The 14400-nt window shown below is 43.9% G+C and overlaps 1 protein-coding gene across 1 annotated transcript in view; it reads left to right on the top strand.

Moving 5' to 3' along the window:
* The window catches only part of LOC123992945 (bcl-2-like protein 13), a 30248-nt gene extending 18107 nt beyond the window's left edge, over positions 1 to 12141 (top strand). The window contains exon 7 of the mRNA XM_046294604.1: positions 10298 to 12141. Coding sequence (XP_046150560.1) covers positions 10298 to 11254 — 957 coding nt within the window. The 3' untranslated portion in view covers positions 11255 to 12141. The remainder of the gene's footprint in view (positions 1 to 10297) is intronic.
* Positions 12142 to 14400: the final 2259 nt, after the last annotated feature.

Here is a 14400-nt window from a genome sequence, read left to right as displayed (position 1 = left end):
CTAAGTGAATTTGTCTAAAATAAACTCTTGTTTTAGTTACAGAATGGAACATTTTGCAACTGGTTTGGACTAATGATTACACTCCAGATCAGCTAGATGCAGGCAAGAGTGTGCAAGTCAGTATTGAATTTGTCACACTCTGTCACCTTGATTATTCCAATTTGTCTCAATCTGTGCACCTATGTTATAAATGTTCATTTGTAGGGTAGTTTGTAGCAACCTCATGATGGGTATAGGGCAAATGTGAGTATCATGTTGAAGCCTAAACCTATCCATGTTACATTGAACTGGGTGAATGGAATATAAATGAGTCATCCAATGTGCTCTAATGAAAATAATGCCATGCTCATAAAGACAAATCGTTCTTCCTAATCTTAAACGGCACCTACCACCACTGGACATGTAGAAGAAGTGGTTCTGCTATCAATACAGATACAGTGTAGCCTATTCATTACAGTAACAAGCCCTAGGGAAAAGAAACACAAGGCTGTCCTTGTCTTGTGGCGAGAATAAGAATAGCTATGGGGCAAATTTATTTTTAAAATGTATTTCAACTTTATTTAACTACCTAGGCTAGTTGAGAACCAAGTTCTCATTTGCAACTGTTACCTGGCCAAGATAAAGCAAAGCAGTTCGACACACAACAGAGTTACACATGGAATAAACAAACATACAATCAATAATACAGTAGAATAATCTATATACGGCATGTGCAAATGAGGTAGGATAAGAGGTAAGTCAGAAAATAGGCCATCGTGGCAAAGTAATTACAATATAGCAATTAAACACTGAAATGGTAGGATGTGCAGAAGATTAATGTGCAAGTTGAGATACTGGGGTGCAAAGGAGCAAGATAAGTAAATTTAGTATGGGGATGAGGTGGTTTGGCTGGGCTATTTACAGATGAGCTATGTACAGGTGCAGTGATCTGTGAGCTGCTCTGACAGCTGGTGCTTAAAGGTAGTGAGGGAGCTAAGTCTCCAGCTTCAGAGATTTTTGCAGTTTGTTCCAGTCATTGGCAGCAGAGAACTGGAAGGACAGGCGGTCAGTGAAGGGATAACATACTATGACCATCTCTGATGCATCCTCCCTGACTCACTTCTGCTCTATCACATTATGACTGGGTCCATTTTACTGTATGTGCTCAGTCCCTTGGCCATACTAACTTTGCCACATTCCCACTTATGTCAGGGATGGTCCATAGGCTAGGGCTGGAACCGCAGGGGGAGGGAGAGAGTGGTGTAGAGGGCGTGGGGGTGGGTATGACACGCCAGTGGAAACTCCTCCTGTGGTGTGAAGTTAAAGCTCCGTTACTGTCATTCTGTCACAGCGGTGTGTGTGGCTCCACTTCGCTACAACTGGGTCCCCCTTTCTCTCCACTCCTCCCTCCCTTTGTCTCTGGCTCTGTTTTTGTTGTTGTTGGGACTCTTTCTGGGCTTCTAAACCTGCTCAGGGAACCACTTACTGTATAGTTGCTGGGTCACAGTCAGGTAGGTCATTCATCTTGTGCTTTTTGGTGGCGCGTGTTTGTAGAGGACTGTGGGAGAACATTGATCGTAGTTAGTAAGAGACGGTTGGGGGGGAATTGAAGAACTCTAGACCATAGGGAAGGGCTTGCGTCTCCGAATCTGGGTTTAGCTCGTTTGACCGTGATGTGACGTGTATGGATATCTGAGTTGACAGTTTGAACACAGTGCCTAGAACACAATAATCCCTAAGGTCCTCTATGACGGAGCATTTAGAACAGAACGCACTGAATTGTCCCTCCATCTATCTTGCAACTTTTACAAACAAGAAATTCCCGAACTACCTCCTGGGTTATCAATTATTGAGCGACTTTTGATTGGTTGTAGTTATCACTGTAAATCTGATGGTTGGCAGATTGATTTAGGTGACAGGTACGTCGTGCCATCCTCGTGACCGTGGTCCCTCCTATGTTTGGTGGCTCTGACGATGACCATGCCTTTTTGTTTAATTACATTAGGAAACAAAAAATTACATTAGGAAACAATGTCATGTTCACTTCATTGAACAACAAGACCAGCAGCTCATAAATCCGACCCGGCCATGGGAGGGGGGGTGATGAGTAAGCAAGGGGAATGCAATACACTAGAGACATTTTGAATAAGGATGGCTTCTGATACAAAATGGACTAGCATGGGTATGACTGCATTTGAACCTGTTCACCATGAAGGGTTTGGGTCTGTGACATACTGGAACTGTGTGAGAGCCTAAAACACTATGTGGCTAATCTAAGAGTGAGGGGTGTGTCTGTATTAAACTTGGCTGGTGCAGAGGTCATTATCTGACCTTTGCCCTTGAACACCCCTACACACCCTGTCCCTCTATTTCTAGCCCTGTCCTTCAGACAACACTGACTGCTGTCCTTCAACACGACAGTGAAAACTGCTGCTCGTGTGTGTTCTGACAGGGACCTTCAGCCATGTCCTTTACAGACCTAGTCATGGGTGATGCAACTCCTGTCGCTCGGAAGTGACCGGACAAATGTTGTCTCTGACACCTTGTCTAAGTTCATCTGGGAGAGGAAGGCTAAAATGTTCAGAAAATGAATGCAGTAATAGTTTCATTTTGGTTTCCCTCAAACTGCTTGTGATAGGTGTGCTTACGTTGCGCTCTCAAATTGCGCAGCCTCCGTTGCAGCGCACAATAGTCAAGTTACTTGACAAAAGGCCACAAACTGGACAGATTAGTCAGGCAAATGCCAAATACTTTTACATATACTGAATGTTGGTTGCCTTATAAACACACGGGGACAAATCATATTCTTGTGGGGGGGGTGTTGTGGTCTGTCAGGCTGCATAGCCCTCTGTCATGTTACGTAAGATGTCTCTGCTGCTGGGGTGAAATGCTGAGTGCATCTCTTTGTTTTGCAGCGTCGGGCTCTGCTGAGAAAAAATTACCAGAAGCCAGACTGGCTTACTTATAGTTCTATCCTCCCAGAGCAGTGCCACCTCTCAACTGCTAACAGCTGAACCTAGGTCAGATCCCCACTCTAAGATTGTCAGGGCATCTATGCTAATAGCTGAACCCAGGTCAGTGTCTACTGCTGCTGTCTGATACAACCTGCGTCACACATACTTACACAGCGAGAGCAACACAACCTTTTGTGCTGGACGCCTGGTCTCAAGGTCTTCTGTCTGATGCTCCAAGGCCAAACAGTCCCGTTATCTGGCTGTTACCAGGTTCTCTTGTTGAAACCCTTCTCATAAATGTGGGCAAACTGGTCATTTTTTTAGTGAGGTGTTAATTTGTAGAAGACGAGTAGTCATTCATCCATGTGGCTGTTCCCATCAGGCCAGCTGCTTCACATAAACCCTCCTGGATAAACCTGGTTATAGGCCTACACCCAGCTGCAGTCAATCTAACACAAGAAAGGAGGCCATGCCTCTCTTGGGGGCAAATGGATCCTTGTATTTTTTTAAATGAAAGCTACTTCCTAAAAGGGTACATGATGTCTTACTTGTTTGACACGGTAGGTTAGAATAGCTTTGTTGCTCTTTAGTGTTAGTGGATTAATTGGTTGAGGGAGGAGTGATGGGATTAGGGTCAGTAATAATGGGGAAATCCTGACTGGGGGATGTTTTTATGTCACTGACAACGTTCTTGTGCGACTATATCGAATGGCCATTATGTTACTGTGTCCAGTAGCCCCTCCTGGAAGTCAATCCCCTTTGATGGCACTTCATAGCAGCACACGACACTAAATGAGAGGTATTGTTAGTGTGGGTCCCTCAGGCTGAAAACAACTCACTACTATGGGATTATAGTTTCTGAGAAACAAAATTTGTATCTGAGTTCACTGGAAGGTTAGATGCCTCTGGGCTGGCTGGCTAAGCATGGAGCCTGATGTCATCATGAGTCTGTCAATGTCTTGACTACCAAGAACTCCTCTGTTAATGTTATGTTACGTAAGCAGTCTTGGGGCGGCATGTAGCCTAGTGGTTGGAGCGTTGGGCCGGTAACCAAAAGGTTGCTAGATCGAATCCCTGAGCTGACAAGGTAGAAATCTGTTGTTCTGCCCCAGAACAACCCACTGTTCCTAGGCGTCACTGTAAATAAGAATTTGTTCTTAACCGACTTGCCTAGTTAAATAAAAATTAAATGTACATTTATCAGAACACCCAGACCGGTGTCCATAAACATAATTGCAAATCTGTACACACCAATGCATACATGTAGGCTAAGCATTAAAGGTCCAATGCAGCTGTTCTTTAAAAAAAATAATAATAATTTCTGATTTTCTTATGTAGCTTGTGGTTTCCATCCAATTGTTGACAGATTTTCATGAAAATCCTCATAAAAATGTGAATTTTCCCATCAGAGATGTTTCCGTCAAATTGACTTGTTGCAGTTTAAAGGCTGTGCGTGAAGAGGTAGTACACATAAAAATAACTTTTTGAAGTTAAATTATACCAAATAAAAAGTACAAGGTAAATGTGTTTCCATCGCATTTAACTGTACTGATGGTTTTCTCACAATGTTTTAGTTATATAGCGAGTGTGCCCACTCTGGTACTTTGTCCTCGCTCTGTTGGCTCAAGCGCGCATATAGCCTACATGATGAGATTATTATTGACCAAAAAGAGATTGACATATAAAAATAAACGGCAGCCAAGCATCGTTGATCATGTCACCAGAATGAGACCCTCGATATTTATTGGAAAGGAGCATCAAGCTCACCTTGCACTTTCACCGCTATGTGAATTTCATCCGTAGCCCAAAACTGCATGCTTTCCCGATGGACGAGTCGTAGTAGGAGGACCACACATGTCAACGCGTGATTCTAAATTGACTTTGATATGATGGTAAAATCAATATTTGCGCATAAGCGTTTCCACCGTTTCTCACAATTAATTTTACTGACACAAAGGTCACACCTTGTCTAGCGTTTTTTTTGTTGACATTTGGAGTGTTTTCTGAAATGTTTTCAATCAGGCCTGTCATGACATTTTTAATTAGACTTTACTTGCATTTTTGCCACCCCCCAGTTTTATCATTGGATTGTGTTACAAATGAGGCAACGGTGTGCTTTTGGAACATGGAGATGCCTCCGAGCAGTATGGTAGTAGGTGCCAGGTACACTGGTTTGAGTGTCAGCAATGCTGCTGGATTTTTTGCAATCAAAAGTTGTCTGTGTATCAAGAATGGTCCACCAGCCAACTTGACACAACTATGGGAAGCATTGGAGTCAACATGGGACAGCATCCCTGTGGATGCTTTCAACACCTTGTAGAGTCCATGCCCTGACTAAGTGAGGCTGTTCTGAGGGCAGAGGGGTGCAACATATTAGGAAGGTGTTCCTCATGTTTTGTACACCCCCCCCCCCCCCCCCGAGTGGTAGGCTAGTTGAGATCAAGTTCTCATTTACAACTGCGACCTGGCCCAGATAAAGCAAAGCAGTGCGACAGAAACGACACAGTTACACATGGAATAAACAAACGTGCAGTCAATAATACAATAGAAAAGTCTATATACAGTGTGTGCAAATGTAGTAAGATTAGGGAGGCAATAAATAAGCTGTAGTGGCGAAATAATTTCAATTTCGCAAATAAACACGAGTGATAGATGTGCAGAAGATGAATGTTCAAGTAGAGATAATGGGGTGCAAATGAGCAAACAAATATATAAATTGTGCAGTGATATGTAAGCTGCTCTGATAGCTGATGCTTAAAGTTAGAGAGGGAGATGTAAGGCTTCAGAGATTTTTGCAATTCATTCCAGTCATTGGCAGCTGAGACCTGGAAGGATTGGCGGCCAAAGGAGGAATTGTCTTTGGGGGTGACCAGTGAAATATACCTGTTGGAGTGAGTGCTACGGGTGGGTGCTGCTATGGTGACCAGTGAGCTGAGATAAGGCGGGGCTTTACCTAGCAAAGACTTGTAGATGACCTGGAGCCAGTGGGTTTGGCGACAAATATGAAGCGAGGGCCAGCCAACAAGAGCATACAGGTCGCAGTGGTGGGTAGTATATGGGGCTTTGGTGACAAAACGGATGGCACTGTGATAGACTGCATCCAATTTGCTGAGTAGAGTGTTGGAGGCTATTTTGTAAATGACTTCGCCGAAGTCAAGGATCGGTAGGATAGTCATTTTTAGAGGGTTTTTTTTCGGTGGCATGAGCGAAGGAGGCTTTGTTTCACAAAAAGGAAGCTGATTCTAGATTTAATTTTGGATTGGAGATGCTTAACTACCAGACACCTAGGTAGTTGTTCACATATTCTAAGTCCGAACCGTCCAGAGTAGTGATGCTAGGCGGGCGGGCAGGTGCGGGCATCGATCGGTTGAAGAGCATGCATTTAGTATTTCATACAGGGAGTGAAGTTAAGGACGACAGGTGTGGGCATATCAAGTTTGTTTGTTTTCATATGAAGTAGACAAAATATCTAGATTTTTATTTCACTTGTCTGCTTATGCTGTGTCCTAGAAAATCAGATTTCCACATTTGGTCATGTTTTTAGCTGCTAGCTACTGAATAATTGGTGGTCTACTTAGCCTGCTGATGGGGAGAGCTTTACCATATGCTCTTTTGAGAACATAGGAAAATAAGTAGTTTTCTGGATTTAGTAACTGGTTAAAGGTCTCCTGCAGATTTATTTCATTTGCCCAACAGTTGTTATTCCCAGATGGAGACCTATTCATGTGGCCCTCACACAACATGGCTGCCCTTCTTTATCCAACCACTTAAAACCCTGCCCAGAGAGGAGGGTTTTAAAAAAATGATGTCAACCACTCTCTCACACGCAAATCCGCTTACACCCAGACAGTGCATGCTAGGAAGGGTTGGCGTTTAGTTTTAATCCCCTGCCTGGCCTCCCGGGATGCAGCCTGGCCTCTGAGGGAATGTCCTTGTAAGGAGAATAACCTTCAGTCAGTCAGGCTATAGGCCCTTAGCTCAAACACCTGTATTTTACATAGATACAATATGGCCCCATTTTAGTTAGGAAAATGTTCTGTGAGTCCGATGCAAATAAGTAGTCATTTGCAAGCCTGTTTGAATGGAAGATAAATGTACCAGAGCCATTATTTAGCCTACCTGAATGAACCGTAACAGTTTAACCTTATCTTTTCATGGGGGAGATGTGGATTAGGCTGACTCAGTTAGTGCTGTCAGATCCATCCTGTCAGGTCCATGGCACAATGCTACCCCTACTGTGCTCTGTGGGAATTCAGTTTGAGCTCTGAGGCAGCCATTTTCACACCTTCTGACACGCGATGCAGCCACCTGAAGTGCTGATGTTCAAGCTTCCTACGAAAGATCTCCCTTTATATTAAATGGGCCTGAATAGCCTCCTACCCACTTACCTACCTGGTCAAATATTGACATCTAAAAACAGTGCATTCAGACCCCTTGATTTCCCCCTCCCCCCGCAATTTGTTACGTTACAGCTTATTCTAAAATGTTTTTTCCCCCTCATCTACAATCTACATACAATACCCCATAATGACACATTTATGTATTGCAAAATTGTATTGCAAAAATGATTTAAATAACTGAAATCACATTCACAAGTATTCAGACTCTTTACTCAGTACTTTGTTGAAGCACCGTTGGCAGCGATTTTAAAGCCTCGTCTTCTTGGGTATGACGCTACAAGCTTGGCACACCTGTATTTGGGGAGTTTCTCGCATTCTCTGCAGATCGGATGGGGAGCATAGCTGCACAGCTATTTTCAGGTCTCTGCAGAGATGTTTTATTGGGTTCAGGTCCGGGCTCTGGCTGGGCCACTCAAGGACATTCAGAGACCTGTCCCGAAGCCACTCCTGTGTTGTCTTGGCTGTGTCCTTAGGGTTGTTGTCCTGTTGGAAGATGACCCTTCACCCCAGTCTGAGGTCCTGAGCAGGTTTTGATCAAGGATCTCTGTACTTTGATCCGTTCATCTTTCCCTCGATCCTGACTAGTCTCCCAGTCCCTGCCTCTGAAAATTCTCCTCACAGCATGATCCTGCCACAACCATACTTCACCGTTTCTTTCAGACGTGATGCTTGGCATTCAGGTCAAGAGTTCAATCCTGGTTTCTTCAGACCAGTGAATCTTGTTTTCATGGTCTGATAAGTCCTTTGGGTGCCTTTTGGCAAACTCTAAGCGGGCTGTCATGTACCTTTTTTTAAATTTTATTTGATGGCTTCCGTCTGGCCACTCAACCATAAAGACCTGATTGCTGCAGAGATTTGACCTTCTGGAAGGTTCTCCTATTTCCACAAAGGGACTCTGAAGCTCTGCCAGAGTTACCATCGGGTTCTTGGTCACCACTCTGACCAATGCCATTCTGTCCCGATTGCTGTTTGGCTGGGTGGCAAGTTCCAAGAGTCTTGGTGGTCCCAAACCTCTTCCATTTATTGATGGGAGGCCACTGTGTTCTTGGGGACCTTCAAGGCTGCAGAAATGTTTTGGTTCGTGTCCTCAGATCTGTACCTCGGCACAATCCTGTCTCTGGGCTCTACGGACAATTCCTTCGACCTCAAGGCTTCGTTTTTGCTCTGACATGCACTGTAAACTGTGGGCTCTTTTTAATATAGATGTGTGTGCCTTTCCAAATGATGTCAAATTAATTTAATTTATCACAGGTGGACTCCAGTCAAGTTGTAGAAACCTCTCAAAGATGATTCATGGAAACAGGATGCACCTGAGATCAATTTGAAGTATCATAGCAAAGGGTCTGAATAATTATGTAAATGTATTTCTGTTTTATTTTTAATGCATTTGCAAAGTTTTCTAAAAACCTATTTGCTTTGTCATTGAGGAAAATAAATAATGTAATCCTTTTTAGAATAAGGCTATAACGTAAGTCAAGGGGTCTGAATACTTTCCAAATGCACTGTATAGGCCTAAATGGAACTATTGGAGCAGTACTGTGGCTAATAGAATGCAATTTTGATTTATTTAGCTAGGCAAGTCAGTTAAGAACAGTCTTATTTACAATGACTGCCTAGGAACAGTGGGTTAACTGCCTTGTTCAGGGGCAGAACGACAGATTTGTACCTTGTCAGCTCGATGATTCAATCTAGCAGCCTTTCGGTTACTGGCCCAACACTATAACCACTAGGCTACCTGCCGACCCAGTTTAATCTCCAGCAGGGTTCCCCATCTGACGGTACGTGGGCCAAATGGTGTTTTGAGCTAAAAAAGAAACTGAAAACACCAGAATCGGGTCCAAGTGATGTTAATTTGGGAAATCTGTTCAGTTATTCTCACGCATCCTAGAGAGACACATGATCACATACAAATGTAAGCAAGGTTTGAAATTGTTTTAGTCAAGTATTATATGTTTGGGCTCCTTGCCGTGAATTTGCCTAGTTAAATTAAAAAATATATATAGATCAGGCTTCTGACCCGGTTGTTAGTTCCCATTCACACCACTCATTGGAATTAACTTTGTACAGAACACTGTGTGTGTGTGTGTTAAACAAGTTACATTTTGACCTACTGTAGACACTACTTTGATAATTTGATATTGATACCACAAGAAGAGATGTGCATACAAACAGAAACCTGTGTCACAATAGCCTGGTTTGGAGTATATACCATTGTGTTTAATTTGTTTTCAAGCTTGTGCCCCTTGCCCTATATTCAGTTACTTAAGAGCAGCTACGGACTGGCAGCTCTCTGAGGATACCTTTTTTAGAAGTCTGTCACCACTATCAGATTTTTTTTATTTCCCAGTAAATAAGATGCACCTGTTCTAAATAGGTTTTACTCTAGTCGATCACTCCCATGGGCTATGGCCCTTTGTCAATGGTGTCGACTTCATCAAGACCATGGTAGGGGCATACAGCAACTCTAAACAAATGTTAAAGCACAGAAATATTAATTGGTTTGTGATATCCTCAGTGTTTTCCTTTAGAATGGTCAGTAGGAAGTTAAGTCGAGACAAGGTCTGTGATAACACCGATGATGTACTGTAGCCTCAGATGGGCTGATGTTGGTTTCAGGTGGTGACTGCACACTTTACCAAACCACATCAAAGCCTTTGTATTGCATCTCCTGTGAGATATAAGTGAAAGATGTGACATTGAACTTTACTGAGGTGTGAGTCACTTTTTTTTTTATACTGTGATATTGCTTTAAAATTCACAAGAATTGGGAGTATCCATACCTTTCTTAGCAGTAGACCAGTAGTAGCAGAGGTTTTTCCCATTTTGAAATGTCAGTCTCGTTTATTTATCCCACAAGGTCATAAGCTTATTATATTCCACCCATCAGCACTTTATTAAATGTGAAAATGCAATGCTTGTTATTTGTGGTTCCATACTGACCACTGAACTTGCTCTCCCTCTCAGGGTACAGTGTTTAGCCTGGAGGAAGAGGAGCAGCAGGGCTTGATCATAGCCGAGGACAGCAACGACATCTATATCCTGTCTGGAGAGCAGCTTCCCACATCGCTGCTGGGCACCAGAGATAGCAGTGAGCTGGGCAGCTGGCAGACAGAAAGCTTACGTGTGTCTCTGGCAGGCCACGAGTCCTGGGCACAGGTGGGCATGATGGACCATCCCGAAGACATCAAGAGCCTGGAAAGCAACGAGGGCAACCTCTCAGAGGAGCGCAGCGAGAACAACTCTTCCAACTCTGACATCGTGCATGTAGAGCGAGAGGACGCAGAGGAGGGTGAGGGCGGGGCAGAAGCGCCTGAGCTGCAGGAGATAATGCTGAGCGTACTGGGGACGGAGAGTGAACTGGCCAAGCTGAGGGCGGAGTTTAGGGATGACACCCCGCCTCCTGTCCCAGCAGCCCCAGAGCCTGTGGTGGGATGTCTGGAGGAGCCGGTTGTCATCGAGACCCCTGCTCCCCTGTCGGCAGTCCCGTCAGAGCCAGAACCGTGTGCCCCGTCCACTGTTCCCATGTCAGAGTCCAAATCCCCTGCACTAGCCCCTGTGGTTGAGCCTGCCGCTGTTGTTGAGGCAGCACCCGCCAAGATGCCCCCTACTCCCCAACCAGCAGAGCAAGTCCCAGAACCAGTCCCAATACCAGTCGCAGCAGCACCACCCCAGCCAGAGCCCGTTCCAGAGGAGCCCCAGCCTGAACCTCAGTCAGAGACCGTGCTGGAGCTGGCAGCAGCGCCTGTCCTGGAGGCACCCCCAGCCCCTGTGGAGACCCCTGTGGCCCCAGCTGAGGAGGCCCCAGTGCAAATGGAACCAGAGCCCAAGTTGGAGCTTCCAGTGCTGCTTTACGGTGGAGCTGCCCTGGTGGCTCTAGCTGCCGCAGTGGCCTGGCTAGTCCTGACCCACCGGAAAAGGTAGCCTAGCGGTGCTCCTGACCTGGGCCCCAGACCTCACCACCTCCCTGGTCCCTGCCTAGCTCACTGCAGGTAACCTGCTGTGCTGCCAATGCCAGGTGCACACACCATGGCAAAATGAACTCTTCTTTTCTCTCTCCATTTTTATTTTCCTCCGTTCTCATCTCATCTGGCGTTTTGATATGTTTGTCTTCAGTTGTACATTGAGGTGATGGGTCAGTGACAGCAAACTGGAAAGGACATATTTTACATTTTTATCTTGGTTTCTCTATTGTGTGTTTTCTGGGGTGTGGTTCTGTCCGGTGCCATCTTGATGCACGTGAACGATACAAGCAGGGTGTCCGTTACCCTCTCGGCTGGCTCTTCGGTACCTCTTTGTCCTCAGAGCCTAGTGGGTGTAGCTCAAGTCATAATTGCCAGTTCTGTTGCAAAAAAGGGGTAGAGGAAAGGGCACCTATTCCAATAGATTTTTCTATCTGGAATTATTAGAAAAAAAGTATGTTCTGACTACCTTTTGTCCTCTGGAAAACAAACCTGTCTTCAAGAGCAGGTTGAGGATGAGATGAATGTGGTTATGTAGAATGTATTTTTATGGCAGTTAAACAGATCATGATTAGACTCATTTTTGTTTTTATAATTGTATGTGATGTTGGGATATAAGATTCACTACTGGAGACCCTGACATACCTGTAAAATAACTATCTGCAGATTTAAAAGGGACAAAATTCTTCATATATAGCACTTCATTGAGATGATAAATATCACACTAAAATGTGAAGTAGATATATTTATGATCTACTCCCCCACTATATTAATGGCTGATTGCCAGTCACTTACTACATCAACTGATGATAAATTTATTATTTCGTAAATTATTCGGGCCGATTTGTTTGGGGGGGGGGGGGGGGGAATTAGGGATTCCACTTTAAGATGTGAATGGGATGCCTTGACTCAATGGTATCTATTTTCTCATGAATATAATATATGAATATATGAATATGAATATAATATCACTGTACCTAAATTTAATTAATTTAGCTAACACATATTTTGACACAGGAGTCTTCTCTTTTATATACCGTAATTTCCAGACTATAAGCAGCTACTTTATTCCCGCGCTTTGAACCTCGCGGTTTATACAATGACTCATCTAATTTATGGATTTTTCCCGCTTTCACAAGATTTATGCCGCCAAAAAACTGAGCACAGTCACATAATGTGACGTAAATCGAGCTCGCTCAAACTTCCCATCATTCTGATTACGGTAGTCATTTTGTCACCCTCATCATTGCAAAGACACAGAGAAATGCATATGATGCAGCTTTCAAGTTGAAGGCGATTGATCTGGTTGTTGGAAAAGGAAATGGAGCTGCTGCACGGGAGCTTGGCCTAAATGAGTCGATGATAAAACATTGGAAAGCAGCGTGAGGAACTGACTCAGTGCAAAAAGACCAACAGCTTTCAGAGGGAAGAAAAGCAGATGGCCCAAAGTATTTGCAGCCACCCGACAGTGTAAATCGTGCATTTAAGGTGGGGAGAAATCCTTCACTAAAACGGGCCGCATGCGAAGAGCAACTTATGGTCAAGTCTGCCAGTGGGTCCTGACAGTGTGGAGCATTGTCAAAAAATCCACTATCATCAACGGGTTTCGAAAGGCTGGACTGCTGCGTGTTGAAGAGGCAGCATGAGCTCAGCGGGGTATTTGACTCCGGATGAAAGTGACGAGAGCGACAATGAAAACGATCCAACATCGGATGAAGCAATGCTGAGGCTATTCAACTCCGACACTGAAGGAGATGGTTTCAGTGCACAGGAGGAGGAAGATGGTGACCAATGACTTTCTTGGTAGGCCACTGTTTAATTTTTGTTACAAGCCGTGTTTCGTTTAAAGGCTGTGTAAAGTTCATTTGTTTCAATGTACCGGTAGGCACCTGGAATTATAGACATGTGCGGCTTATTTATGTACAAAATACATATTTTGTTAATAATTCAGTGAGTGCGGTTTATATTCAGGTGCGCTTAATAGTCCAGCAATTACGGTAGTGTTGTAATGTATGGTCATATTGCAGTATTATAATAATTGCAATGAAATAGATTTTTTTTAAAATAGTGTCATAAAAAGGGACGAGCTGAGGATAAAGATTACCGCAGCTAACAGCCAGAGTGGGATACACCATTGTGTTTTATAACTTGCCATCTCTTTGGTTTTGAGGGGACTGTGATGGGTGAATGTGTTATTCAACATTCCAGGCATGAAGATGCATCCATGAAAATAGATGTATAGATCTGTCATTGTGTGTGTGAGAATGTCAACCACTCCTAAAGCCAGTTTAACCATGATGGCACCATGGTCAATACTGGTCCAGGCACTGTGTTCTGTTGACAGGGAATGGAGGGTTGGGAAGGACTGCACCAAGATCCACTTTGTCTCTGTTTGTTTGGTGAATTTCATACTCGTATGTTCAACTCAAAAGGTTTAAGATTGAAATATTAAACATGAAAGATATAGTCCGTCTACTTGATTTAATCTATCTATCAGAGGGAGAAATGTTTTGTCTTGAATCAATTTATTCTCTCATTCCCAACTCAAATGTGTATTCAAGAAATAGGGTACGAGGGGGTGTGGTATATAGCCAATGTATCACGGCTAAGGGCTGTTCTTGGGCGCGAAGCAACACGTCATGCCTGGACACAGCCCTTAGCTGTGGTATATTGGCCATATACCACAAACCCCCGAGGTTCTTTATTATATTATAAACTAGTTACCATTGTAAAATTGGTTTAAAAAAAATAAAGATAAAAGCTGTTTTGTCATACCCATGGTATACGGTCGAACATACCACGGCTGTCAGCCAATCAGCATTCAGGGCTCGACCCACCTAGTTTATAATGGTAAATAACCTCACATGGACTGTTTCTTACATTTACATTTAAGTCATTTAGCAGACGCTCTTATCCAGAGCGACTTACAATTCTTCCTCTACATGGTTCGCTGTTTGTCCCCTCTGCTGGCCCAAACTGCCCACCCGGCACTGCCTTGCCATTCCGCTGTAACCCTACCTTTCTACAATCGAGACTTCTAAACAAAGCTTAACAACTGTGTCTGCTGGCTTCTTCCCACTACTAGCAAAGCTTCCACTCAGGCTTGAG

Source organism: Oncorhynchus gorbuscha, linkage group LG02 (genome assembly GCF_021184085.1).
Source record: "Oncorhynchus gorbuscha isolate QuinsamMale2020 ecotype Even-year linkage group LG02, OgorEven_v1.0, whole genome shotgun sequence".
Taxonomy (NCBI): domain Eukaryota; kingdom Metazoa; phylum Chordata; class Actinopteri; order Salmoniformes; family Salmonidae; genus Oncorhynchus; species Oncorhynchus gorbuscha.
This window is presented reverse-complemented; position numbering and strand designations above follow the sequence as displayed.